Genomic DNA, 15,405 nt, shown 5'->3' on the forward strand with positions numbered 1-15,405 from the left:
TTGGTTATTTTAATTGATGTAAAGTTGACTACTTGCTTTGTATATTTCTCGCTACATCCCGTCTTCTTCAGTTTGGTCATATTAAATGTCTTCTGTGACGGTTCTCATCAAAATTCCTCAGGCTAATGTAATATATCACGTCCAACCACTGCACAAAATCTTAATTCGACAGAATACGCATTTCTCGAGTTATCGTCCAGAAAACCAGTGTGTTGCTTTGGAAGTTGACATTTTTTTTTAGTGTCATTTCTACGCTGAACATACATGTTTTGTGTTTTGGTCATCATTTTTGACGATGTTTGAAAATTCAGCAGACTTGTGTTATATATGACGGCCAATCACTAAACCAAATTTCAAATCAATGCATTAGGTATTTCCCGAGTTATCGTCCAAAAAAAGCTCAATAGAAACAGTCTTGTTGAAAACACAGCTATAAACACAAAAACAAAGTAGAAATGTCAATTTTTAAAAACAATTTTAATAGTTCACAGCAATCATGTGCGTAACATTTGTGAATGCCACAAAACATCAATCACTTATCTAATCAGTTGCTGAATACATGATATAATTATGTTAATGAATTTCTACTGAAATATATCAAGATATTATTGTACAAAAGAAATGTACCAATATGCCTCCGCTTTCGTTTCATAAGGACAAATATTTTTACGATATCCAAATATTATTCTGAACTTGGTCAACACAAAATGCATTCTTGTTTTAGAAAGTGCAGTTTTTTTTTAGTGAGACAAACTTAAAACACTACTTTAGGCCCCCCAAAAAAGTCTCCGGTTTCTGGTATGCGTGCGCGTCGCCGTAGCCATGCGCGTCGGCAAAATGAAAACGGTTTTTTTTCAATGAAAGATGATGTCTCAAAACCTCCAAACTCACTGGTTTGACTGGAATCCTGCTGCTGCACAATTTTAACGTGTTTTTAGATGGGGTTATGGTCGAGAATAAGCTTTATGTGGCCTCTCTGGACTCCCATATATTTGCACTAAGTTTAGTCGGGCACCATTTGCAGTCATCAGCCGACATTTGAAGCAAAAAAATCCGGTAAAAAAAAAAAAAAGCCGCGTCGCCGCACCACTTTTTGGGCAAGCTCCATACCAGAAACCGGAGACTTTTTTTTTTTGGCCTTATGCCCTGGATGTCATGAAATAGATATAAAGTTGTCATATTCGTTTTTAAAAATGTATTTTAAAGAAATGTATTTTTAAATTACATTTCTTAGCAAAGGACATGCATAAGTAAACCAAGATTTTTTTTGTGCAAAAACTTTCGGAACAAAAGTTTACTGGGGAAAATGGACTTGCAAAGTTGTTGTGATGGAAACTTTCATGAACATTCAGTCTTTTATATTGCTCTAGTCATAAAATATGTTCAAATTTGATAAACTGAAATCGATTACAAAATAAAATAACGGAACATATGAGTATTGAATAAATTAAATCCTAAACAGTGGGCCAATGTGCAATGTGCCGGTCATATCCAAAAAAAAAACCTCCAACAAATAAAATACCCCTCTCCGTCCAAAAACTGACTACTAACAGCTGATTTTACACTGATCCAAACTCGTTCATCCATTTCTCGTACTTGACCAAGTCGTCTTTGCCCACTGTCTTGTTAACCTTCTTGATTGCTTCGTTGAAGTCCTCCTTGGAGGTCGGCAGGTTCAGCTCCTCCTTGGGGATCATGCGGATCTCCTCGGGACGTAGGCCCTGGATGCGACGACGCATGGCCATCATGGAGGCATCCCTGCGCATGATGGGAAGGAAAGGTGGACGAACGATTATGTCTGTGTGCAATTTCCATGTCTTAAAGGGAATATACATCATTTGCTTTTGCTGTCATTTTCAGAAATGGATGGAATTGGGGGGTTGGAAATATATAGCAAATATAGTTACACTGACTTTTTTGAGGTTTTGGGTTCAAAAATGCTATAAAAACCAAGAAAAACAATCATTTTCCTGTAGTCTGGTTCCCTGACTCCATATAAGAAGAAACAGAGCAGTTTACATACATTGGGGAATTGTAAGGTCAGGGAACCAGTCTAGCTGCATAGCTGCCAACATTTCAAAATCCCAATTAGTAATCAACCCCCGCGGTCATTTTCAACTTCTCGTTTTATCGAAAGCTTTACCAACATCGAGTACAGGTACATGGTTTACATGTACACATACATGTGCATACCCTTCTTGTTGTGAATAATAATGTACTGTAGGCCAAAAGATAATCAAAAAAAAAAAAAAAAAAAAAAAATCTTTTTTTAAAATTATTTTTGTTTTAATGTCTGTATTTGTTTGTTGAAGTCAAATAAACAATAAAATCAATAACATGTGCGCATATTTTTTTGGAGATGCATGCTATCGATGTTGAGTTTCGAGTTCGTATCATGTTTTTACACACAATGATCTATGGCCACCGTATGCAATAGAAATATCCCGCCAACATACCTTGCAAACGCATGCTGATTTATCTTTTCTGTCCGTTGTGACAAACTCAAACTCTATTACCAATTATTCCAACCATACTCTTATTAAATTCCATGATTAAAATCTCGCACTGATGGGTCTCATCCCGGCAATAAGCGACTAAATGTGCTCACGATCGTCACTGAAAAGTACTCACATACAGTACACACAACCACACATCCACGAGATGCACACAAATGACACACCATTGAAAAATAGTTTTAGTCTGGTCCTCAAGTACTCCACTGCGCACACTGCCCTGATATCTATCAGGTGCTTGACTGCATTCTTATTAGACTTGTCACCAGTCCATCCATTATCGCGACATTTCGCCAGAAGTTTTTGGTCAAAAACGAAACTTTACATTTTTTTTTTTTCATTAGGTAAAAAATGGGAAATTCGTAATGTTTTAGTGGCAAATTGTATTTTCGTAATTTAACAAACAATTCGTAATAATTACGAAAAAATCGTACCAGTTGGCAGCTATGTAGCTGGCTTGTACCCGTTCATAGGTGTGTAATCGATTGCAAACAAGTGCGATGGTCAATTCGGGCCAGTATTTGAGAAAAAAAGCCAGTTTTTTCCAATGCTGGTCGGCCGACCAGCGTTGGAAATTGATACAAAAATACCACTTTTCTTGAAAATGACAGTATACCAGGTGCCATGATTTTACAGGATGCTTTACACTGTCATTCACTAACAGTCCAGCAAGGTATTTTAAAATGATTTGGTAGTTTTATTTTTTGATGTTTGCAAATGTTGTATTTTCCCTTTAACTAGTTTTTTTGCATTATTTACAAGCAACAAAAAGTAATTGAAAGTTGTACAAAGAAATTGACTGGAGTGGGGCTTGAACCTGCGACTGCCGGATTACCGTTCCGGTGCTCTACCAACTGAGCTATCCTGCCCTATGTTGTCGGTTCCCCAATTAGTCAATATCTTTGTTCAAGGGGCGCTAGTCAGAAGCCATGAACCAGTATGCCATACAGCCGGGAATTACACCCCGATACAGTCATGATACAGACCTGGGAAATAGCAAACAGGAATCACTCGGAGAGGATACGGCCTTTTTTATTAACAAAGTTTCAAATGAACAACACAGCAACAAAAAGTAGTTAAATATGTTTGGGTAGGGTTCAATTCTTGAAAATCTGATCCCAAACGTCACACAGAAATAGGGTTTCGACTCTTACTCAAGACAAATGGGGCTTATCCCTTTCGAAAAGGTGGTACACTTGGAATAATTTGAAAGACAGATTTCAATTTGCCTTTGAATATTAAGGCATTGTGGATCTAAGTGTGAAGATGGCCCATTTTTATGAAACACTGTTTAGATAATTAAGTATTTTCCAAGATAGATATGAGTTGGTCGGCACCACGCCATTGTAAGACCTGATTATTGCACGAACAAGAACCAGACTAGAATACTAGAATTGTGAAGTGAATGTGTGGTGAAGGTACATGTCAGGACACATACTGGAATTTGTATCCTTGTGTAGTCATTTCTTTGTTCTCGTGTACTAAAATTTTAGAGTTTGAAAATCTAGTTTTAAAATGCTCCTATTTTAACCAGAATTAATTTCCTGGGCTGAAATTCGGACTTAATATCCCTTTCATAAAATACTTCAATTTGCGACTGATCAACCCACCTTGGAAATTCCTAGTTTTTGAGTAAAATCCATATATATCTATTTCGTGATAACCTTGTGGAGACGTATTCACCTGTAGAAATTGCCCTGTGGAGATGCATACAATCTTTTGTTCCCTATTATACACATGTCTCCATAAGGAAGTGAATTACGAAACACTTGCGCTAATCCCCATTTGTAGCAAAAACTACCCCATGATGCAATGCAGCATATACCCTTCAATGCACTCTCTGATCTATCCATAAATGGGTCTATTTAATTACCAGATCAACAGTAAGCAGTCGAGCAACCCATTTTAGTCCTACCTGCAGACATTGGTGATGTCAGCGCCTGAGTAACCCTCCAGCATCGTGGCAATTTCCTTCATGTCGATGCCGTCTTCCAGAGGCACTTCGCGGGTGTTGATCTGTAGAAGCTGCTCCCGACCCTCAGCTGTCAATGACAAACATAAGTTTCAATCATTGGATTGACAAATAGGACTTGGGAAAAGCAACCTCGATATATTTGGACATTTACTTGTGCAGGAAATCATGAAAACTTGACAAGTGTTATGTAATAACTTCTTGCCGAGACAAACCAGCGTTGTAGTCAAGTCCATCACAAGTCGCAAGTAAATATGGATGAACAGTAACAAAGATAGACTTTTGTCACAGTCCATGTAAATAGCTTGTGACTTGTGATTGACTTGTGATTGACTTGTGATGGACTTGTGATGGACTTGCGACGGACTTGTGATGGACTTGTGATGGCTTGTAATTGGCTTGTGATTAACTTGTGAATGACTTAATAATAATAATAATACCGGAGTCTTATATAGCACACGTATCTACCAACAATTAGGTACTCAAGGCGCTGGAAATTGTGTCTACTATTAGAGACAGGTGAATGAAGTACATGAGAGATATGAAACCCATTATGTAGCACCTTTATAAGGGTTTACAAGGTGCTGCAGCGCATATTGCAGCCACTGCCGGAATACCAGGGCAAACCCCATCTCTTAGTGACAACTGGTTTTTTTAAACGTGCATTACACAACACACAGGACCTACGGCTTTACGTCCCATCCGAAGGACGGAGCAAAAATGGTAAAGTGCCTTGCTCAAGAGCACAAGCACCATGTTCCCACGGTCAGGATTCGAACCCATGTACCACGGCACACGAGTCGAACACCGCAACCAATGGACCACAGCAGCCTATATACTTGTGATGGACTTGTGATGGACTTGTGATGGACTTGTGATTGACTTGTGATTAATTTGTGATAGACTTGTGATGGACTTGTGATGGACTTATGGACTTGTGATAGACTTGTGACGGACTTGTGATAGACTTGTGCTGGACTTGTGATTGACTTGTGATGGACTTGTGATTGACTTATGATGGACTTGTGATTGACTTGTGCTGGACTTGTGATTGACTTGTGATGGACCCGACTACAAACACTGACACCAACACATGAGGCTTTCACTGTGAACAACAATGCCCACTAACATTTTATCAAGTGTGCAAAGTTGGTGAAAGTGGAAGTTCGTTAACAATTACATATTGGTGATAGACTTTTTCCAAAGGAAAACCAAGATAATCAAAACTCTTGAGCCACACTTACAGTGCTCCGTCAAAACCAACAAAATCTTTTTTGGGAATATTGAACATGCTCAACAGCATGTGGACAAATTGTCACAGAGAACAAATGAATGGGCTTCGATACTTACAGCAGGGTAGTGGGATGTAGATTCTCTTCTCCAGTCGACGTCTCAGTGCCTCATCAATGTCCCAGGGGAAGTTGGTAGCTGCAAGGACCATCACCGTCTTGGTAGCGTCGTCGCCACCTGTGGCTCCAGTGACACCTGTTTGGAACAAAACATTACAAATCAATTAACCCATTAAAAATTTTACTACATTGTATTACACTGTATTTGCTCTTAACAGGGGTGTGAGTGACCACTGATAAAAATAGCTGAAAACAGCTGAAAAAGGTGTAAAAAAGCTGAACTTTGGAAAAAAGCTGGGAAAAAAAAGCTGAAATCCAAAACAAAAAAAAGCTGAAATCAGCTTTAAAGCTGAAATTTCACACCCCTGTCTTAAAATCATAGGTGCTTGGGCAGTTTTGGGTGGTACAAGGAGTGTGTATTTCAAGGAGTGTTTATTTCAAAGATAGTTTCAAGGAGTGTTTATTTCAAAGATAGCTGGTGTTTTTTACTGACCGTCCATCTGAATCAGAAGCTCTGCCTTCACCCTCCGGCTGGACTCGTGCTCAGAGCTGGAACCCCTCTGGCTGCAAATGGAATCTATCTCGTCAATGAAGATGGTGCTGGGCGCGTAGAACCGGGCCTTGAGTTTTGGGGAGGAAGGTAAAAGTGAGGGACTCGAATAAGCTTGAGCAAAAGTTGACATTGAATTTAAATGACAAACGATAAGGAGTATAGACAAACTAACCCTTGTTTTTTTCACAGCATGAAAAACTAATTGCGTGATTACAACAGAAATGCATCCCACAACGGATGAAGAAATTTGTGCTGTTGTCCAATTTGCGCCCATCTCACATCACTGACCGACTGACTGAGTGACTCACTGTCACTTGATACTTGCCTCGGTTGTGGGATGGTGAAGAGAGCCGGGCAGTGCTATTTTATAGGATTACCCCGTAATGGGCTAGATCTGGCTCATTGTCAACAGCATTCTTAGGCCTGCTTTTAGCTTGTTTTGTCATGAATCGGAATTGAAGACTGCCTGGTTCATGATTCTTGCTTAGGAAACCAATTTTCCCGGGCCTGATTTCATGAGAGTCATCTTAATTTACGATGCAGCGCAGCACTGCAACGCGTCGTATCCCTACGATGGGTTGCAGCTGCGATGAGTCCTGCAATCCATTTTACAAAACACGTCGTAAGTGCAACGTGTCTTAGGTGTAGTTATAGCACAACTCGGTGACTGTTTCATGTATTTATTCAGCGTGCAGGAAATAGTTGTCTGGTATTCAACAAAGAGTCGTCGGATCTCCTCTCGAAATTTTTTTCAAACGTAAAACAAAATGGCGGACGTGTTTTGTGCAATTTTAATGGAAAACAAGCTCTCAGTGGACTGTTTAGATACTTTGAAAGTTCAACTGCAATATTCCAGGCTAATTCATAATTATTCAATGAATTTTCTATTTACAACTTTACACACATTGTCTCGGTATTATAATCTTGTTTATGTAATGTAATGTTTGTGGCATAAAACTTGCTAAGCAAAGGACTCTTCTTATTCTGCAATGACCACTAGACATGTCGTAACTTACGACGTGTTTTAAGCCGTTGTCAAGGAACTAACGACGCATTCAACACATCGCAAGTTTCGTGCAATGGATCATACGACGCGTCGCGAGTTACAAAGTGTTACACGTCGTAACTCGGGGCTGCGACTAGTCGCAACGCTTCGTGAAATCGGGTGCAGTCCTCCATTCCTCACACAGATACGTACCATCTCAAACAAAATTCGCACCAGTTTCTCAGACTCCCCGTGATACTTGGAAGTCAGCGTCGAGGAGCTGACATTAAAAAACGTCGTCCCACACTCAGTGGCCACTGCTTTGGCCAGCAATGTTTTGCCAGTTCCAGGTGGGCCCATCATCAGAACCCCCTAGCGTCAAAGGAAAAAAAAGATAAAAGTATATTGGATCCTACGTACCATTTCAAAGAGCAAGCGCATCAGTTTCTCGGACTCCCCGCGCCATTTGGATGTTAGGGTGCTGGAGGACACGTTGAAGAACGTGGTTCCGCACTCGGTGGCCACGGCTTTTGCCAAGAGAGTTTTGCCGGTACCGGGGGGCCCAACCATGAGTACACCCTATGAAAATCAGAAAAAACAAGCTTGCTCTTATTTTCAGGGTTTTCAAGAAGATAAATCCACGTAGATCATCAACGATACCTGTTTTTCTTTTGCACTTCACATTTTGAACATAACTTTCCCACTTTTTTGCTCCCAGTTGTTTGTTTTGTTCCAAAAAACCTATTCGCCAATTTTCAAGACGAATTTCTCCCTACTGCAAAAAGTAACGCAAATCATCGTGACCATTATTTTTGTCCCGATGACTTCACTTCTTCTGGCATCTACATACATTATAAACCGTCACCGACACCACGAACTGACACTCAGTTGCCCCTATTTTACATCACCGTATTATTTTGGTTTTTACGACCTGACACCCGGTACAGTGCGGCACTTCTAGCACGCACTCCGTACTTTTTCGTTTTCACGAACTGACGCTGATCTTAATTTCACCAGTTAAGGTTTTTAATTATTTTTTGTGTAATCCCATAAGTATACGGATGGATTAAATTTGCGTCAATACTGTAAAAGCGTTTTTCTCCAAATCGTATTGCCGCAACGTGCTTGTGTGTCAGGTTCTGAAAACGAAAATAGTTCTATTTCGTTTCAGTGTCCGATGTGCGCACGCATACCCGGGTGACAGTTCGTGAAACTGAAATTGATGTTTATGCGGTTTTCACGAACTGACATCAACTAGCGCGCGAGTGTCTGTTCATGGTGTCGGTGATGAAACAAGCCTACAACACCAAAAAAATCTTCATTACTCTTGACATTTTACAAGTTCAATCTCTTGGGCCTAGTCTGAATTGCTTGGCTATGGTTTGTGACTGCACATGTGTCTATGGGAGCGGCTGAAGCCACTTTCCATAGACATGTGCGTTATTGCTAGCCGCAGCCACACCGGCTTACCTTCCAAGGTCTGCGTATTCCCTTGAAGTAGTCTGGCATCCAGAGAGGTAGCACCACGGCCTCTTCAAGGAGTCTCTTGGCTTCAGTCAGGCCGGCGATGTCAGTCCTGTAAGCCAAGAAGTGTCAATTACGTTGACCTTTTTTACAACGCATGTTTTGCATTAGTCTTAGGATCAGACATTCACATTGGCAGAGCCATGGTTGACCGTCTGATATATCGTAGCGTGTCAATTTTATGCGACCCCGCGTGCCAGCCTATCTTTTGATCAGAAATGTGGACTAAGCTTTTGATTGGTCAATTTGGCTGCCTTACTTGCTCGCAGTTGGTAAGCATGCAAATAGTGCTTGTTCAACCAATAAGATTTTCAAATGAAACAGGTGCCTCAAATTAAGAATGCGTCTGACACGTGCGTGAGCATGGTGTCAATCTCAGTAAAAGACGACTGCCAAATCAGTCAATAGTTACTCACCAGTGGACATTTGGGTTTTTCTGTACGATGTCTCGCTCCAGATTTTCCACCAGGTCTTTGTCATAACCAGAAGGGTCAAACTTCTTCTCGTCACCTTCCTCAGGCGAACCCTTTGCATCCTGTGATAAAAGTGAACGATAATGCAGTAAGTACGGTATGTGATCAACCAGAATGAGAAAAGATGAGTGTTTATTTTGGGTTTCTTGCAATAAAACGAGCCATCAATATACCTTGGGAACTATGTAAAACCTCCCAAAACGACTTCAACAAAATCAATTTTTCTCTAACAAATTTGAAATCCGTTTATTCCATTTTGACCAAAAAAACCCACCTACTCTCCTTTTACTATATACATCTGCAAAACTTTCATTCATTCAAAAGCCCTCATTTTATGTTGCTTTTACACCTCTTACTTTCCAAAAGACGGTCTACATTATTGTTGAGCTGTAAATAGTTAAGCGTTTCTGAAGTAATCATTCAGTGACTTCATTTTCATCACTTGTTCTTGTTTGATACATCTCACTTGATATTATCAAAAGTGAATTACCTTTTATTACTATAACCCTAACCCCCCTGAATCCTTTAAAATCCTCTTTGCCAAAGTGGAGGAATTTGGAGGATTGAGGTTACATGGCAAAAGTGCGTTACTGATTTCGTAGGATGCACTTTGTGACGGTCTTGGGCCGGACCTTGTGTTGTTTTTGCTCAGCTAGATGTATAAATATAGGCCTGAATTATGCTTGAAATCCTCCGTACTGCTCCAGGATGTCACTTGCTAAGCCTCAACATATCGACAGTCACTGCCGCAGGATTTTGCAGGATTCAGGCAGTGGTCACCCCTCCACGGACCATATTCAAGAAATAATGGAGGAATTTGCAGGATTGAGGCTATATGCTATTTTTCGATGAGGCCAATAGGAGGATTTTGCAGGATTGAGGCTACATCCTAACAAAAAGGCCAAGGGAGTTAGGGATAAAAATAGTCACTAAAAACATCTGTTTTGGGGGACAAAACTTGAAAAAAAATAGGGCAGAGAGAGCAACTTTGGGAGGAACAATCTTATCACCAACCCGATCTTTCCTGTTGACTTTCTTGTCGTCCCTGCCTCCTCCACCTCTGCCTCGCCCATCGTTCCTCTTGTCGCCATAGGACGGGCCACGCCCGCCTGAAGGGCGTGGCTGGTCTCGGGCCGGTCCACCTCTGGATGGCTTGCTTGGCTCAGAGCGACGAGGAGGTTCCTTACGGGCTCCTCGTTGGTACTGGGGAGACGGTCTAAGAAAAACAAGAAACACAAAAGAATATATCAAAGCAAAGTGACCAAAAAATATATTTTGACAACTAATCAGTCATTTTCAAGTACCGTGAAGAATGTAGCATTTCTGACTGCTTAACCAGTTCGCACCGGAGGCCGTGATAACACCCACTGGCTGTTTTTGTACCCAGGCACGGCTGACGGATTAAGACATCAAGATTGCCTCGACTCACCTCAGGGTGAATCCCTCGTGCCTTTTGCACACACACACAACAGTCCTCCTGATTTGAATATCACACGTGTGTGGAAAAACGCACACCTGGATTTTTCTAGGCGTGTGATTTTTCTAGGTGTGTGATTTTTCTAGGCGTGTGATTTTTCTAGGTGTGTGATTTTTCTAGGCGTGTGATTTTTCTAGGCGTGTGATTTTTCTAGGCGTGTGATTTTTCTAGGCGTGTGATTTTTCTAGGCGTGTGATTTTTCTAGGCGTGTGATTTTTCTAGGTGTATGATTCTGTGGTCCAAGCTGGGACTAAACAATCTGGTATATTTTTTCATAATATTCATCTTGGTTTACAATAAAGCCGTTTTCTGTTCACCGACATACTTTATTTTTCACAAATTATGAAGTGTAATTAGGCCGTAAATGTATGCTGAGTTGTGCAGTACTGAGGGATTCAGGCGTGCGATTATTGGCACTTCTCAGGAAGCATTCAGGCGTGTGATGGCGTGGGGGTGTGAGCACACGCCTCAAAACAGAAGGACTGACACAAAGTCAGTGTTGTCTGTGGAGGCGGACGATGTGCTGACCGTTGTGCGGACCATGTGCTGACCGTTGTGTGGGCCATTGCATATGGCCTATTGTTGTACAATTTATGCTCCAGAGCACACCTCAGAGTATTGAAACGTATGAGGTTTCGGCAAGATATATCGTACAACTACTGTTAAAATCACTCTTGCGAATCAGTATTTGTGGCGTTTGGCTGTATATCAGAAATTGGCTGGGAAATTTTGCCTTTCGAAAATTTTGAAATTTTCGGCAAAAATAAACCTGGCGCGAAGTGGTTATTAAAGATGCAGTCACTTCCATGTCTATACGAGTATTTCACGTAAACGGAGTGTTTTCTTCAAACACTTTCAACTGTAGGATACGTTTAAAAAGACATAAAGCAGATTTCTTTTTTTTCCAAAAAAAAAAAGGGAAAATGTCTAACTGAATTTTTTGGTTTCGTCCAGTAAATGGGATACTTTCACTGAAGGCTTCTGGAAGGTGAAGAATATTTTGAAGAAACATATGAGCCAGATTTTTTTTTTTGATTTTTTTTACACAATTGTATGGACACATTAATTCATAAGATGTTTATTCAATCAAAACAGAATTACAAATCTAAGAGTCTGTAGGTTGTTTGGATGGAATTTCCATCCACTATTCACCTGTGTTCTACTGGTGTTGGTGGGGGCCACACATCAGGGTCTCTAGGGGCTTCCTGTGGCTTGGAGTAGGGTGCTGGCTGCCTGTAGGCAGGGGCACTGCTTGGAGGCTCAATTTGGTCTGTCTTAAAGTTATTGAGGGTCTTACTGATGTCCTTGACGTGCTCGTACTCTTGTGCGAGATCCTGCTTGACCTAATAGATAAGGGAGAATACTGAATGTTTCATTATTCCGTAAAACGGAGGATTTTGCAGGATTGAGTCCATATGGCAAAAGTGTGTGGCTGATTTCAGAGGATGCAATGTGTCAAAGTCTTAGGCCGGACCTTGTGTTTATGCTCAGCCATGCATAAATTTAGGCCTAGATTAAACTTGAAATCCTTCGCACTTCTCCAGGATGTCACTGGCTCTGCCTCAGCATATTGACAGTGACTGCCGGAGGATTTTGCAGGATTGAGGCAGTGGTAACCCCTCCAAGGTCCGAACATTCAAGAAATAACGGAGGATTTTGAGGGATTGAGGCTGTATGCTGTTTTCACATGGAGGCAGTTGGAGGATTTTGCAGGATGAGGCAGTGGTCACCCCTCCAAGGACCAAACATTCAAGAAATAACGGAGGATTTTGGAGGATTGAGGCTGCATGCCATTTTTACATGGAGGCAGTTGGAGGATTTTGCAGGATTGAGGTTACATCTTAGCAAAAATGCCTAGGGAGTTAGGGTTAATAATTGATGTACACACAATAGTTACAGATATCTTACCGAGACCTAGAGTTGTAATAAATCACTCATCATTCGAGTCACAAGTTAATTCACAAGTCAGGTGGTGATTAAAAACGACAGAGGAATGTCTTTTTTGTCACATTTTCATTTTACTAGTTTTTGACTTGACTTGAGACTGGATGTTTTGTGACTGAGTTGTGATTACTGTTGGGCGAGTAACTTGATCACTCGCGAGTAGTTTTTGCTACTCGTTTTTCTACTCATTGTTTTTCATCTACTTGAGTACTCGTCCTGGCACGAGTAGAAGCAGGTACTCACAAGTAGCAATATAGAGTTTAGGATTCACGGCTTAATACGTTATCTGCAAACAGGGAATCACTCCCTCCATCTCTCTCTCCTTAGGATTCCATTCATCCCCCCCCAAAAAAAAATTCAAGTAAATGACCCAAAATTTCGCACACTAAGGATATCTCAGTGCTGAAGAATGTGGTGTGACTTGCAAGCTATTTGCTTGTAAGTTACTTCACGTCATACTAAAGTATATGCCATTTTTCTGCTTTTAAGGAAATTCGGTTAACTACTCGCGAGTACTCGACTACTCGTGAGTAGAAATATCCACTACTCGCCCTGGCCTAGTTGTGATGACTCGGTTATGCATGTAACTCTCCTGAAAACAATATTTCCAGTGGGGTACATCTGTGTGAAAGCAAGGAACTCGATAATCAACAGATTACATGTACATGTATTAAGAAAATACAATATCAAGAACTAACGTTAGAGCTAAGGGAAGCCTGTGCATCACATTGTAAACTTTAAAACCAATCTACATTGAAGACATTTTCCAACCAGTTTTTCATATAAGGCAAAATAAAAAAAAAAACATGTTTAGCGTCCTGCCTCTTTGACAAAAAGGAAGGAGGAGGCCCTTTTTTTTTTTTTTTTTTCTTTTCAAAATGGCCGCCCAACACATTTTTCAAGACAACGCGGCCGGGCTATTTTTCAAGATGGTTACCAGCTTTTTTCAAAATGGCCGCCACTTGGATTCAGGAAATGACATATTGGCTTCTTATGGGCAAGATGCAACAGAAAATGAGACCAAAATGATGTAACTATGCAGAACCGAACATCTCTTCTGTGTTAAAATTATCAATTTTTGTCTTTAAAAAAAAAAAAAAAAAAAAAAAAAAAAAAAAAGGAGGCGGCCTCTAAAAAGGAAGCGGGCGGGGACGCTAAACATGTTTTTTTTTTTACTTCGCCTAATACCTTCTGCCACTGGTGTTTGCGCTCTGGTTCCCTAATGTTGATCAGCAGTTTCTGGATCTGCTGGAGCACGCCCTCATAGTAAACCAACGAGGTTTCGTAGTTGCCGAGCAGGGCGTACTCTCGCCCAATCTTGGTGTTCTCGCATATCTCCGAGACACTCATCTTAACTGAAGATTTCGAAACTGAGAAAAAAACATAGCAAAATCATTATTGAATCAACACTGACTGCAATACTGTAAACGATGAAGCAGAATTGTGTTTTGGGTGAACTGCTTGTTAAAAAACCAATAAAATACCATTACTCATGGCATTGCGAATTTCCCAATTGCCATGATATGTAGCTGGAGTTACCCCTAAAACTATGGTGCTCCACGTACTGATTTTCAAACATGTCAAAACGAATTGGATTTTGCCCTTTTGAAAATTTTGGAAGACATTTTTCTTTTTAATTTTCTTAAAAACCAACAAGGAAAGAATGCTGGTAAAAAATGTTGCAACATGACGCCACTTGTTTCTTTATATATCATCTCAATGAGGGTCAGTCATTGCAAAAATGACGATAAGACATGAATCCTGGACAGAGAAACATTTCCAATTTTGTTAGAAAAATACTTTAAAAATGTTCTTGACTCTCATAGACTTTGTACACAACCGCTGAAGTGGCATCAGGTTGCAACATTTTTTCCGAATGCTGCACCGTTTTTGTTTTTTTTTCATCACATTCATGACATTATTATCTCAATACTTATGAAGGTCAGTCATTGCAAAAATGTTTATGAATTTGGGATTGGGAATGAGAAACAGTTGGTTCCAATTTTGTTAGAAAATAGGCCTAGGCCTAGGCATAGACTTTGTACACAACCACAGAAGTGGCGTCAGGATACTACATTCTTTCCAAATTGGAAATGAGTCAATGAGTCAACGTGCTCGACGTGCCAAAACGCTAACCCCCGACCCGCCAGGCAGCCCGTGCCGCGCCCGCCCAGCCAACTGACATCGATGCGCTGCGCAGCGCGCGACTGCCGTACAACGAAAACCGCGGCAGTCGACCTCGAAAAAGATTTATTTTACGTATGAATTTCGTTAAAACTACCATATAACTTGGGGTAGATTGATTCTCACACTATATTCCCGCCCAATCATTTTAATAATATCTAAATCAACTTTCAAAATCTGTCAAAATAAATCAGTATTTACCTTGTTTTTTGACAAACTTACGTTCACTACGTTGACGAGTCGATCAGTATTTCAAATAAACTGAGCATGCGCAAATTAAAGTTTGTGTACGTACGGTGGCTCCGAAGGAACATTTCCATTTGAAAATCGATTCGGACAAAAGATTAAAGTTTCCAACTTTGGGCGCCTGTGCATATGAGAACCACATTGATATCATCTTAATATTCTAGATTTCTTTTTGAATTAAAGGA

The 15,405-nt window shown here is 40.5% G+C and overlaps 1 protein-coding gene across 4 annotated transcripts; it reads right to left on the reverse strand.

The window, feature by feature from the left end:
* Positions 1–1,107: 1,107 nt before the first annotated feature.
* LOC119722080 (katanin p60 ATPase-containing subunit A1-like) lies at positions 1,108–15,264 on the reverse strand. 4 transcript variants are annotated; one of them, XM_038192096.1, is made up of 11 exons: positions 14,927–14,990; positions 13,979–14,160; positions 11,999–12,189; positions 10,384–10,585; positions 9,313–9,431; positions 8,843–8,948; positions 7,586–7,744; positions 6,328–6,454; positions 5,836–5,970; positions 4,429–4,555; positions 1,108–1,758 (listed from the first exon to the last, which is right to left on the reverse strand). In XM_038192096.1, the coding sequence occupies exons 1-11, from the start codon at positions 14,973–14,975 to the stop codon at positions 1,560–1,562; spliced, it is 1,596 nt and encodes a 531-aa protein (XP_038048024.1). In that variant the 5' UTR covers positions 14,976–14,990; the 3' UTR covers positions 1,108–1,559. The 4 variants fall into 4 exon arrangements, with proteins under 4 accessions (XP_038048024.1, XP_038048023.1, XP_038048026.1 ...); XM_038192095.1 differs by lacking the exon at positions 7,586–7,744 and adding an exon at positions 7,793–7,951 and having other exon boundaries at positions 1,111–1,758; XM_038192098.1 differs by lacking the exons at positions 7,586–7,744; positions 14,927–14,990 and adding exons at positions 7,793–7,951; positions 15,197–15,244 and having other exon boundaries at positions 1,112–1,758.
* Between the last annotated feature and the right edge of the window lie 141 nt (positions 15,265–15,405).

This window comes from Patiria miniata, unplaced genomic scaffold, assembly GCF_015706575.1.
Source record: "Patiria miniata isolate m_02_andy unplaced genomic scaffold, ASM1570657v1 HiC_scaffold_14, whole genome shotgun sequence".
NCBI classification, from domain to species: domain Eukaryota; kingdom Metazoa; phylum Echinodermata; class Asteroidea; order Valvatida; family Asterinidae; genus Patiria; species Patiria miniata.